The 13,466-nt window shown below is 35.4% G+C and overlaps 1 protein-coding gene across 1 annotated transcript in view; it reads right to left on the bottom strand.

The window, feature by feature from the left end:
* Positions 1-221: 221 nt before the first annotated feature.
* wdr95 (WD40 repeat domain 95) overlaps positions 222-13,466 on the bottom strand; it is a 28,638-nt gene continuing 15,393 nt past the window's right edge. Inside the window, exons 7-30 of the mRNA XM_079887141.1 lie at positions 13,319-13,404; positions 12,900-12,992; positions 12,489-12,585; positions 12,409-12,455; positions 11,996-12,113; positions 11,675-11,744; positions 10,679-10,901; positions 10,389-10,494; positions 9,309-9,460; positions 9,045-9,147; positions 8,188-8,294; positions 8,024-8,103; positions 5,127-5,181; positions 4,992-5,037; positions 3,912-3,971; positions 3,635-3,803; positions 3,401-3,499; positions 3,263-3,321; positions 3,016-3,154; positions 2,901-2,940; positions 2,655-2,743; positions 725-903; positions 494-589; positions 222-389 (exon numbers count right to left, since the gene is read on the bottom strand). Of these exons, the coding sequence (XP_079743267.1) occupies positions 506-589; positions 725-903; positions 2,655-2,743; positions 2,901-2,940; positions 3,016-3,154; positions 3,263-3,321; positions 3,401-3,499; positions 3,635-3,803; positions 3,912-3,971; positions 4,992-5,037; positions 5,127-5,181; positions 8,024-8,103; positions 8,188-8,294; positions 9,045-9,147; positions 9,309-9,460; positions 10,389-10,494; positions 10,679-10,901; positions 11,675-11,744; positions 11,996-12,113; positions 12,409-12,455; positions 12,489-12,585; positions 12,900-12,992; positions 13,319-13,404 (2,301 nt within the window). The 3' untranslated portion in view covers positions 222-389; positions 494-505. The remainder of the gene's footprint in view (positions 390-493; positions 590-724; positions 904-2,654; positions 2,744-2,900; positions 2,941-3,015; positions 3,155-3,262; positions 3,322-3,400; positions 3,500-3,634; positions 3,804-3,911; positions 3,972-4,991; positions 5,038-5,126; positions 5,182-8,023; positions 8,104-8,187; positions 8,295-9,044; positions 9,148-9,308; positions 9,461-10,388; positions 10,495-10,678; positions 10,902-11,674; positions 11,745-11,995; positions 12,114-12,408; positions 12,456-12,488; positions 12,586-12,899; positions 12,993-13,318; positions 13,405-13,466) is intronic.

The raw sequence follows: 13,466 nt of genomic DNA, 5'->3' as shown, positions 1-13,466 counted from the left end.
ACAAAAAGAGTTTAAACATTCTTCAGAATTGGAACGGTATTCTTTAGGTTTGGACTTTCCCTTTAAGGCTTTGAAAATGGTTAGAAAAAAATCAAACTGTCATGAAAATAAACATGAAAAGTGCATGTCTTTAAATCAGGAGATGATATCTAAAGAAAAAACAACTCTTCACTCCTTTGATAGTACTGTTATGTCATTTATTTGTCCTTATCTTAGCACGCTGACTTTGACGTGACTAGTCATCTGCATCGTTGGATTGGAATTTGAAGAGATCTGTATTTTTAATTTTTGTAAGGTTAACAACAAGGTATGAGTCCTCAAAAGTGTGGTAGTCCTTGAGACCCATTCTGTCTGAAGTTCTGATCCGTTTGAATATCGCGTGGCACTGTCTGCGATCCAAAAAATTGGAGAAAATCCAATTTGTTACTCTTTAATAAGGAGACTTGGTTAACATTTAGATGTGTGCTTGGTCTGAATGAAAATATCCACTAACCTCTTGCCAGGCTCAGACACACCTGGAATTGCTCTGTGCAGATTCATTTTCTTTGAGGATTGATGGATGGTCACTTTCATCAATGACGACATCCAGCTGCAATTAAAGCACATCAGGATTGTTTTAGAAGCCATTTTTCAATCTCAGAAACACCACCTGATCCATTCGTGGGGAAAACAGAGCTTTATGAAACAACCTCCGACCACACCAGGCTTCATCCAAATATCTTACCTCACTCTTTTTATTTTTAGTTTCCACCGAGTCCAAGACATCTGACAGACCGGTCTCTCTATCCAGTATGGGTTGAGAAGGCATGCTTAAAGGATCTATGAGAATTTCCGAGGGAACAGCCGGGTGCTTCCAAGAAGATGGTGTGTCGATGCTCCAACTCTCATTTTGTCCAAATGTACCTGTAGAGTTCAATGTAGTTTAGGTTGTCATACATTTGATTCCTGAACAAATGACTCTAATTAATTGGTTCTTTTCAGTGAATCAAACACATAAAGCTTATGTCTTGTGAACCTACAAATTGAAAATTTTGATTGTATCATTTCAAGTAGTAGTCTGTAGGTCTACTAAAGGTGCGGTCACATTAGCAAAATTTTGCGGACAAAAAAAAAGATCTATTGTCACTATTGTAGCAATGTGGTCAATGTGACAAATTTTGTAAATTGATTTTGACAAGTACATTTTTCAAGTATCTACTTTTTCGGAGTATTTTTTTTTTCGTTTGGGAAATGTTTACTTCACTACATTCACAAAATATCATACTTCTTACTCTACTTCATTTCATAAAAATATATCGTTCCTCGTTATTTTGAACTGAAGAAATCGCCACCTGATACCCAAGCCAAGACGCGATAGATTGATTCATGAACAAGCCAATTCTTTCCAATGAACCTGTTGAAATGGTTCACAAATTGCACTGAACTATTCATTCATGAATCTGACTAATCTGACTGCAGCTGTTCTTAAATCAACAACTCACTGATTCAGTGATCTGGTCAAAATGTTGTACCGTTGTAGCTTGACTGACGCAATAAGTCACTAATTCTGAATTTTAACATTATTATTGTAAAGGAAAATCATATTTAGGTCATGATTGTCAGTTATTTGTGATCTAAATCTGCAGTAATAGTGTACAATAACAATAATAATACGTATCATGTATAATAAGTTTTGGTGATAAAAAAGTTAAGTTCATAAATTTTGATTTTTAAAATTGATTGCATCTTCAACACCATAGACTCATGGAATCATCAAGACTTTCTCCTGGGACTGCATCTCGATGCTCGTTCAATGGCTAAGGCATTGCAAGTATCGTACAAGTAACTAGAGGTTCAGTATAAGTGGTAAACCCCTTTAACCAGGTGCTTTTAAACTAAGAAACTAATGGTTCTTTTAGATGGTTAAATTGCTCTTTTCCATAGCTTCATTCCCTGTTTCTGGTTTAATTTACTTTCACTTTCCATTTAACCCATGTATGCATGATTGTGTGCATGTGTTTGGTTAGATTAGTTATGTGTTTGTGATTTAGTTTTTTTAGCTGAGTGTTGATTCTGCTCCCTGCTTGCTACATGCTAAGAAAGAGTTATTTTTCTGTGGCCACAAAAAAATCCTTTCTGAGAAATGATAGACTATCAATACTGAGTGTTTGCTGGATGAACAGAATAATTGACTGTAATATTAATTCAGCTACATTAAGTTAATTCGATTAACTGATCCAAATATTTATAATAAATAATAACAAGTTATGATTAATTATTCATATTTCCCTTTTGAGATAATTTGTTACACTGTACATTTACTCAAGTACTTGATTCGTCCACCACTGATTTTAACCCCACAGATGGCAGCTTGAAATAGAGCCAATTTATTAGCGTTATTCGTTCAGGTGTTGGACTGCACTGGTTGACCTGAAAGTTTTTGATTCAATTAAAAACAACCAACTCAAGATTCATTATTCCGGAATCGGACTACACTGGTTACGTAGAATTAGTAGTGCCGTTGTTGAACTGCTGAATAAGTATTGCAGGAAATGCTGTCCAAGTATTTTAATATGATACTTAGTATGATGCACATTGGCAAAAGAATGCACATGCCACAGCTGTTACTTCCTGAAAAAAAAAAAAAAAACCTTCTAAGCAACTTGTAGATGTACCTATAAACTCCCCATGGACACTCCACAACCGCACTGAGAAGTCCAATGAGGAGGTAAGCAGAAACTGGTCCTTGTCAATTATCTTCAAGCTTGAGGAGAGGAAATGATGGTAATAATGTTAATGAGATGTCTTTTTTTTAATAACAAATACTAAACAAAAAATGAAAGGAAAATACATAAAATAATAGTAAGAATATTGAATAAACACTTTTTGTTTGCTTTTTTCCCCCCACTTATTGAACCTACCTAGTGATGCTGCTGATGTGTGCACGCCAGAAATTCACCTCTAGAAATGAATAACACTACATCAAGACTGAACATAAACATAAAAAAATAAAAATAAAATGAGGACTGTCCTTACTTTCAGGAGGGTTTTGTTCAGGCCCCAGGGCATATTGCTTGACATCATAAACGTAGATGAAGCCGACATGATCGGCTGTAAAAAGCATGCTGTCATCCTGCGTTGAAGCCAGTTTCATAATCGCCTGCTGATGCTGAGACTTAAAGATAAGATTTTAATTAGAACCTTTGTCTCATTCTGTTGACATTGAATTTATAATCAAACTTGAGGAAATATGATATATAAGATATACGAATATACTACTTACAGCCTGAAAAGATGTGATGAACTTCCCGCCATTCAGAACACTCCAGAAATGAACATAACCTTTGAAAAATGAAATACGTTCTGCAAATTATATATGAACTGATTTCTATCATTTTATTTATCGCAAGGACCAGTTTACCTTCAGTATCTGAAGATACAAGCCAAGCAGAAGACAACAATTCAGGAACAAACGCCCGGGTCTTTAAGAAGATGAGGCTCAGCACAGTTGTGCATTGAACTATCAATAAAAAAAATGAAAAGTAATCCATATGAGTTGTGCATAATATACCAAGTTTTCATATAACAGATTTGATTGAGGACCAGCAAATCTGAAATCAGTATTAACTGAAAATCCATGGGAAGATTGGAATACCAGGATAACTGCTGCTCTGTTGAGGGGTCTGTTGAGGAGTCTGGAAGCGAGACAGTATGCGTTCAGACACTACATTCCATACGATGATCTCCCCATCGTAGCTGCCAGTGGCCAGGAAGTGTGGTGTGCATTGAGCAATGCACAGAATATCCGCTTTGTGCCCATTGCTCTGTGTGTGAAACATTCAACACATTTCCCAAAGTGCCCCTGCATATTTGAAGGGGATTCAAAGAACATGTGTGTAGACATGGGTGTGAGTTGTGGAGGATGCTAATACCACATCGTCCTGCCAAGAAGGTTTTGGTCTCTGATTGTACAGATTTTTCTCTTTGGAGTCCTGTCAAAAAATAAATAAATAACGTGTTTAGCTTCAAAAGTAATCACTGGCAATTCTGCACTATTCTGTTCACAGTCTCTTGAATTAAATTAAATCACTGGCATTAAATTTGGTCCACATTGTGGCTTAATCTGGCAAAGAATGGTCCATTCAGATATAAGGCAACCTGACCAACAAGTTAAAGTACTAATTACACATCCTTGATTTTATGTAATTTGGTGGCGAGAAAAAGATAGTTCAGAAAATGTTTGAACATTTTTAAAAGATTTTTTTTTTTTTTTGTCATAAACTTTTGTCATAAACAGCTGTGTCCCTCGGCAAGTACATAAATGTATTTTGTTAGTTATGGGATTAATCTAATTAATTTTTCATTTGGAGAATAATTTTAATTAATTAATTTAAAGGCACAATATCGATTTTTGGATTAAAATATCCAAAAACAACTAGAACAATGTTATATATATTTCATAACCGTGACAACCATACAATATTTTTTAATTAATTACATGCCATTTAAAATCACCAAAATCATAGATAGATAGATAGATAGATAGATAGATAGATAGATAGATAGATATTCCTCTTCCACTGAAAGAATTACTAAATCAAAAAACTCTGAAGACTTAATACAGAATTGACAATAGATGGGGAGGGAAAGTTTTTAATAAAATGAGATACGTATTATCCAGTGGTGTCAAAATCATGCATTTAGGGTATCTTTTTTCACGAAGCTAGGATTCTCATTTCTAAAGTGAACAAAAGCTCTCGTAATAGATGGAATAATGGACTGTCAGAAGGGAATGGAGAATAAACCACACCAAACAGCACTCAAGCACTTTTGAGGAGGGAGAAACATTGAAGTAAATGAAATATGGAAATGGAGTGAACAGCAATAAAGGCGAGAATACCAGGGGGAAGAAACAGGTCATGGCAGTCAACCATTTTATGAGAGCCATCTGGGGAATTATGCTGATATAAAAAAAGGTCATAAGGGAAGCAGGCTGGTCACTTTATACTCACCAAGTAAATGTCGATCCTGTGGTCCCAACCAACAGAAATCACAAATCTGCCAAAAGAAATAAAAAAGTGAATCAGCCAAAAAATGAGGATAATAATATCCATGAAGATTATGGCGCTTGCAGTCAGCAGACTTACGCGTTCATGTGCAGTGTCAGGTAGAGGCAGTCACAAATCTCTGCACATTTTCCATCTGGGATGAAAACATAATGAAGGGCTTTGCTTCACAACAGCTTTATAGGGAATGTGGGATATAATATACTCAGAATAATCAGTCATACTCAGGAGTAAGGTTGGGAATCGTAAGAAATTTTTCGGTTCTGGTTCCGATTCCGGTTCCGCCAAATGATTCCGGTTTCGGTTCCCGTTCCCATTCAATAAAAATTATTAAAACAACTAATAAAAAATAGTAGTAAGGGGAAAATGCACAATCCTTTTTGAGTTTATTTCTTATACTTGTCAAATGAGTTTAACAGACTGGTAATGTCAACAAATTCAACATATTATTTAGCAATTTTGCAAAAAATAATACATTTTTCTGAAGGAAAATAAACAATTCTGCATTCTCTAGGATAATTTGGGACCTCTCCTATAGTTTATTGTATCTCCAGCAGTGGAGAATATCCTCTCAGAAAGGGTAGAATATGCTTGAACACATGTAAGATCCAGACCGGTGAAACAATATTTTTAAAATCGGTTTGAATGATTGATTCATAAAGACTTCACTTGTTTCATTACTGGATGAATCAGCGCTCTAGCAGTTAATAAACAGAACTGCATGCGTCTTGCGGAAGAACATTGTAGCTGGACCTACTTCTCTCTGTTTATGTCTATGATGCGGGTGAGTCACGCAGGCACTGGGCTACTCCGCAGTTGTGCCGACTCGACCGGTGTAAAGTAGTCCGAGTCTTATTACAGGCTTACTGTAGTGAATCAGGATAAGACAAAAACACGGTTTGAAAAAAGGCATTCATGATGTACTTGCTCATTATATAAATTTAATTTCTGAACTTAAAAAAGTTACATACTGCAGCTTTAACAGTCATCTTTATGAATGTTTTGAAGCATCAGATGTAATCGATACACTCGTTATTTGAAGGCAGCGACTTTCAAAAGGTGATTTACTCGAACTATAAACTTTTATCTCAGTACTTTTGTGATCATTTGAATATTTGTTACACAGAAATATCGATACTGTGTGGTTGAAAAGACTGTGAAAGTAAAGCTGTTTCATATATAGACAACTGCTCTCTGAACGACAGAACGACAAACAGATTTGAATGTTCCGGTGTGAAATTTTTGTCATTTAGGAATAGGCAAGGCAAGGCAAGGCAAGTTTATTTATATAGCACATTTCATACACAATGGTAATTCAAAGTGCTTTACATACTATTAAAAATAATCAGAAGAAATAAGAATATACATAACAGTTTAAAATAAAGAAACGAGAAAGAACTAAAAATAATTAAAACAGTTTAGAATAAAGAACAGTTTAAAATAAAGAAACAAGAAAGAACTAAAAATAATTAAAACAGTTTAGAATAAAGACTAAAATAAGACACAGGATAAACAGTCGGACAAACAGTGACACCGTGCTCATTCATTAAATGCAAAGTTAAACAGAAGTGTTTTGAGTCTGGATTTGAATGTGACTAATGTAGGAGCACATCTGATCTCCTCTGGAAGCTGGTTCCAGCTGCGGCTGGCATAATAGCTAAAAGCAGACTCTCCTTGCTTAGAGTGAACTCTTGGAACTTCTAGCTGATGTGATCCTAATGATCTGAGTGATCTGTTGGGTTTGTATTCCGTGAGCATATCTGCAATGTATTGAGGTCCTAGGCCATTAAATGATTTATATACTAGTAATAATACTTTAAAATCAATCCTATAAGTAACTGGCAGCCAGTGTAATGACCTGAGTACTGGTGTGATATGATCATATTTTCTGGTTCTGCTAAGAATCCTGGCTGCAGCGTTCTGTATGAGCTGCAAATGTCTTATGGTCTTTTTGGGAAGGCCAGTGAGGAGTCCATTACAATAATCCACCCTGCTGGTGATGAAAGCATGCACAAGTTTCTCTAAGTCTTGACTGGAAACAAAGCATCTAATTCTTGCAATATTTTTCAGATGATAGTATGCTGATTTAGTTATTGCTTTGACATGACTATTGAAACTAAGGTCTGACTCTAAAGACACACCAAGATTCTTGACCTGATTTTTAGTTGTTTGACCTTTAGAGTGAAGGTATGCGTTCACCTTGAGAACTTCATCTTTGTTTCCAAACACAATGATTTCAGTTTTGTCTTTGTTTAACTGTAGAAAGTTTTGGCACATCCAGCTGTTGACTTCATCAATGCATTGAAGCAGAGAGTCAATGGGGCTGTAATCATTAGGCGATAGGGCTAAATAGATCTGTGTGTCGTCTGCATAGCTGTGGTAAGAGATTTGGTTCTTTCTCATTATTTGGCTCATTGGGAGCATATACAGGTTGAACAGGAGTGGCGCAAGAATTGAGCCTTGAGGTACTCCGCATGTCATGGATGTCCACTCAGACTTATGGTCACCTATACTCACATAATAACCTCTCCCATCTAAGTATGACCTGAACCATTTTAGAACTGTCCCAGAAAACCCCACCCAGTTTTCCAGCCTGTCAAGAAGTATTTTGTGATCGACAGTGTCAAAAGCAGCACTGAGGTTGAGTAGATCGCGTGGGTGTTTGAATCGAGATTAAAGATTAATAGTGCAGCTCTACTGTCTTTATACTCTCTCTGCGTTGATATCTGACGCAAAACGTATATGAGTAATGCGAGGGCCAGTGCATTCGTCGCTAATAAAGGATAAGCTCCCAGCACTTCGCCCACACATCGCACCAGAACCGTTTTCGGAACTGAAACTTAGGAATTTCGCACGGTTCCAGCATTTTTCAAAAACACTAACGGTTCTGGATAAGAACCGATTTTCGGTTCCCAACCCTACTCAGGAGCAAAGCACATCAATCAAATGCACATTAAGAACTATAAGGAATTATTGACCTCTCTTGAATATCTTCACGCACTGGCCATTGTTGAAGTTCCACATCTTAAGGCAGCCATCTCTTCCACCAGTCACTAGCCTGGTGAAAAAAAAGAAAGAAAAAAAACCCTGCACAAAACAGTAATATTATGCAATGTCATATATTTAAATTAGCTTTAACAACCTCCTTCCGCTAGAGTCAAGAGCCATGCAGGTAATTGCAGACTCTCCATGAGCACCTCCAAACTCAAACATCTGAGCTCCAGTTTCCACATCCCAGACTTTGACAACCTGAATTGAATAATAATAAGTATTTTATTGAGTAATTTGAATAATAAGTGATTTTAGTCACAATTTAGCTAACTTTAACCAAAACCCCTACTAAAAGACAAACAAACCTGTACCCATAAATTTCAATTTGTTACTCACACAAAGCTATCATATGACTTTATAAGAACTGGAATATAGCACACAAGACGTATGAAGTACTTGTATGTTTTTATGTATGGTTTGGAGTCAGTAAGTTTTTTTTGTTTTTTTAAATAAATTAATTCTTTCATTCAGCAAAGGACACATTAACTTGATCAAAAGAGACAGTCAAATCTTTTACACTGTTACAAGATATTTCTATTTCTAATAAATGGTTTTCTTTTGGACTTTATAATCAAAGAATCCTGAAAAAAAGTATCATGTTTTCCACAAAAATATTAAGCAGCACAACTGTTTTCAATATTGAGAACAATAAGGAATGTTTCTTGAGCACCAAATCAGCATATTAGAATGATTTCTGAAGGATCAAGCGACACTGAAGATTGCTGAAAAATTTGCTTTGCCATCAAAGGAGCAAATTACATTTTAAAATATATTAAAAGAGAAAAAAGTGATTTTCAATTGCAATAATATTTCATAATAGTACTGTTTTTACTGTATTTTTAATCAAATAAGTGCAGCCCTGGTGAGCTTCTTTCAAAAACCGACCTATGAGCATGAGGAACAGAGCATCTGTGTCCTCAAATACAGATACTTGTCAAAAGCACTCACCGAGCCCTTAGAGCAGCTCACCACCTGCCTAAACTCCTCACTGTATGCGCAGCACAACACTGGCTCTTCATGGGACAGAATCTGATTGCCCTTAGGCTGTGGTCTACAACAGATGGCATATGAAAGGAGAAAGGAAGCAAAATGCATGACAACTAAATGACAAGAAAATTGTAGCTAAATACACATACAACCTAATGTCTTACAGCCAACTGATACTCGTAATAGGCTTTGAAATCTTTGTTATATAACATCTAAGATACATACTTTGTCTGAAGGGATAGTAAGGCGAGAGAATCTGTGGCGATGTAGAGCCCCTTCACAGCTGAAGAGTAGAGGCACACAGACAATTCTCCCTGGATATTACTTGCCTCTGGATCGGCAGTAAACAGACACGTCTCATCCTTAATGTGCCATATCTATATAAAAAAAAAATGTCATCATAAAAACAATAATACATTTTCATATTTTATGTTGCACATAACTATGAATATTTCACAGAAAATGAAAATTCTGTCATCATTTACTCACTCTCATGTTGTTCCAAACCTTCGTTCTAACGTGAAACACAAATGGAGAATTTTAAACAATATTCTGCCCACTGTTGTCAAAAAAATGAAAGTAAACGTGGACTGAGGCTGTCAAGCTTTGAAAAGGATTCAAAAGTAATAGTTTCATAAAAGTGATCCTTGTGAATTCCACACCACATTGCAAGTCTTCTGAATAGTTTTGCATGATGAACAGACTATTCCATGCTAATCTTCACTTTAGTGGGCTGTTTACTGTGACCGGATCATTGAGTCTGTAAGATCAGTCCGGTTCAGACCGGTTTTCAGAGAGGTTTAGTTGACTAGATCAACTGATTCATAGAAAAGAACAATTTAACTCAAAGAATGATTCCTTTACAAACTGGACATTACTTTTCTCATAAATGCATCAAGGAGAGACTGGGTGGATTTAACTATTTCTTTTTTTTGTGGTGCTTTTTGTCATTTTGGAGCTTGACAGCCTTGTCCTTATTCACCTTCATTATACTAACAAGAGTGATATACATTTGCTTAAAAATTCCCCCTCTTGTGTTCAGGATATAGATCAAAGAAAGTCATTCGAGTTTACAATAACTTGAGAATGAGTAAATGATTTCCAATCTTTGGGTGAAGTATCCCTTAATAAACAAGTGGTGCAGTCTATAAATGTTACATTTGGTTTTACTAATTATGAACATTCCGTTTAACTTTAGCTTAGTTTAATGTTTGGCTTTTTCATTTTGAGAAGATTTAAAACACTTTTTTGATATAATAAATCCAGATTTGACTTTGGATTTTAAGTAATGAATCAATTCCTCACCTTAGCAGTCTTGTCTGTGGAGACTGAGTAAATGTGCCCATCTTCTGAGCAGATACAGAGGTAGGAAACAGGGGCATCGTGACCTTTCAAAATCCCTGTTGGTCTACTGCCATTTCGAAATGTAAAATTACTAGCCTGGCATTTAACAACAGTATTTGATAACACAGTATTATCTATGTATATCTCATATTTTCTGACACCTATATAGATCAGAGAAGAAATTGTCCAAAAGAATTAAAATCAGAGAGATGCCACTTATGAAGAAGATACCCTAAAGATATAAGGCATACTTAGGCACATAAGGATTCCACATGCGCAACAGCCTGTCCAACCCGCCGGTGACCAAAATATTACGCTTCTCACAGAAATCAAAGGTCATGACTCCTTTAGGAACGGTGAAGATTGTTTGGTTGCCGGTTGCCCTCTGTGTGACTTTCGTAGACTTTCCCCTTTCACTCACTTCTGCCATCTCTCTCATCTGCTCTTGCATGTAGGTTGATGGATGAATGAATCCTAATTAAAAACAGATTGTCAAACCTTCATACACGCATATCCACTCAAACAGATCACAGCTGACAGATTCAGATCCCGTTTCCCCTCTTTCTGAGTCATGGTGTGTTATTCAAATGAGTTTAACCAAAGCTTCAATGCACTGAGAGTTTTGACACATCTCTCATCTGGCATTAAACATGCAAGACGCCAGAGTAGCTATTTTCTTCCTTCTGCCATGTTAAACAGACATCACTGAGAAAGAAGTGAGAAAGGAGGACACACTTTTTTCTACACATGGGCTTATATGAATGTTTAGGTCAGATTTCACCCTAAAATCAATAGTAAAATTATCTTAAATTATATCTTGCATAAATAAAATGAACGCAATTTTTAGGATCAATAAGATTTTTTGCTCTGTGATAATATTTTCATTCAACTAAGCCCATTTCGACCCCTATTCTCATTATCTTATTCCTTGTTTCCCTCTTGCTTATATTTCTCATTATTTTTAATTATGATTCTCATTACTGTAATACAATAATGAGGAAGACAATGTGCTTAAGTGCCATGAAATAATGTAAAAAAATAAAATAAAAAAAAATGTACAAAACCCCCCAAAAAACTGAATAGTCTAAAAATAGGCTTAATTTTATGCAGGCAAAATATGATTTCTAATGTTTCCTTTTGATTTTGGGGTGACATATAATCCTATTAAAGGAGAGAAAATAAAATAATCAAAATTATCCCACTGTACTGCAAAAAGTAAACCAATAGAAGTCATTTTTAAATGTTACCTATAACAAGGGCAGAGTCGTCATGCCCTGATGAGGATAGAATGGCAGGTAAGCTTTGAAAATATTTCACCTGAATTGATAATAAAATATTGTTACATTTTAGACACTTGTTTTTTCTTTTGTAAAAAATTAGATGATTATAAAAAACTAATTTAGTAAAATATTTCACTGTCAGTATCTTACACGAATGCACTGATGGAATATTTACAATTGATTGCAATGTATATCCATGTGCATTGCAGCAATAGAACAACATAGGATGAGAAGAAGAAAAAAAAATACATACATTAATAATGATAATAATAATAACACATTTTTAACCTTTGACACCCAGTCTTGGTGGACTTTCCATCTGATAAATGTAATTTCTGGAGACTGAACTGCACGGTCAAGGCTTATGTTTGGAATGTTGTCAACCATCGGCAATCTTTTCCACAATCTAGGGCATAAATGCATTCTTAAAAAAGCTTACAAACCATGCATAAAATATACTATAAAAAGGATATATAAATAAGATGAATATCATGCACATTGTCAGACAGTGAGCAAGGTAATATAATATTCTTAACATGCCAGTTATCTTTCACATCTCTCCAGAGAACAGAATCAATGTTTCCTAATAAATTTATTCATTAATTTATGAAAATTAGAACACGCCTGCATGACATGCTATTGTAATTTTGTTTTACAAAACTGCACATGGAAAATTTATACTATTAAGAAACCTTGTTTACCTCAGTTTATCCCTGAACGATGTTATTAACAGGATGTTCACACAGCCCTAGAGTGCCAAAAGCTTTGTGATTAGTTAAACACGTTGTATTTCATGAAATTCATATGTGTGGGACTGCCTTCGTTTACTTACCTGAGAATCGCCATATACAATGATACATCCATCTGGGCCAATAGAGCTAACAAAACCAGAGTATATTTTTTAATTACAAGAAAAGCAAACATTGACATATCAACAAAGAGCATTGAGTGTTCTTGTTCTTAAATATGTTAGTACACAAAAATAAAAATGCAAGAGCCAACATAACATACCCTTATTATTTTATTTGATCTGTTTTCTAATTCAATTCTGTGTTACTTTGTAAATGCAGAGCAAATTAAGTTGTTTTTTAAACTAAAATCATATCTGAAAACATTGAACGTGAATAAAACTCCAAAACTTCACAAAACAGCAATCACATCAACATGTCTGACATGAATCAGGTCTGCTCACCAGTAATCCAGGTTTAAAGGCACAGTTTTGAGTGCACTCAACTGACAGCAAGGCTCCAAAGAGGCAAGCTCATAAAACTGGATCTCTCTGTATCTGTAAAGTGGGAGAAAATATGTTGTTTGGATTGACTGAAGGAAAGGCAGAGATCAGATGTGGCTGTTTTTTCCCAAGAACACTACAAAGTTACAAGGTAGGCCTATACTTGAGCAGAATAACAGAGCAGTCCCCAGGCTGCTCCAAGGGAATCTTCACTGTAATAAATGTAAATTGCTTTGGATAAAAGCATCTGCAAATTGACTACTTCATCTTCATTTGAAACAGCATGCCATAGGGAAAAATCTTCATTAGAAAGTTCTATACACTACAGTGTATTATAAAGACTGTTATGTAAAAATACATGTATTTTAAAAGCAGTTTACCCAGTTCCAATGATCATTTTGTTGTACTCTGACATTGGCACAAAATCAGTAGACCATTTTTGTTTTCGATTGATGGATCTCTCGGGCTGGATATAGAAACAGAGAAATGATTCAAATTAAATATTGGTTAATTAAAAAATGAAGGAGA

The sequence above is a fragment of the Squalius cephalus genome (genome assembly GCF_949319135.1).
Source record: "Squalius cephalus genome assembly, chromosome: 11".
NCBI classification, from domain to species: Eukaryota; Metazoa; Chordata; class Actinopteri; order Cypriniformes; family Leuciscidae; genus Squalius; species Squalius cephalus.
This window is presented reverse-complemented; position numbering and strand designations above follow the sequence as displayed.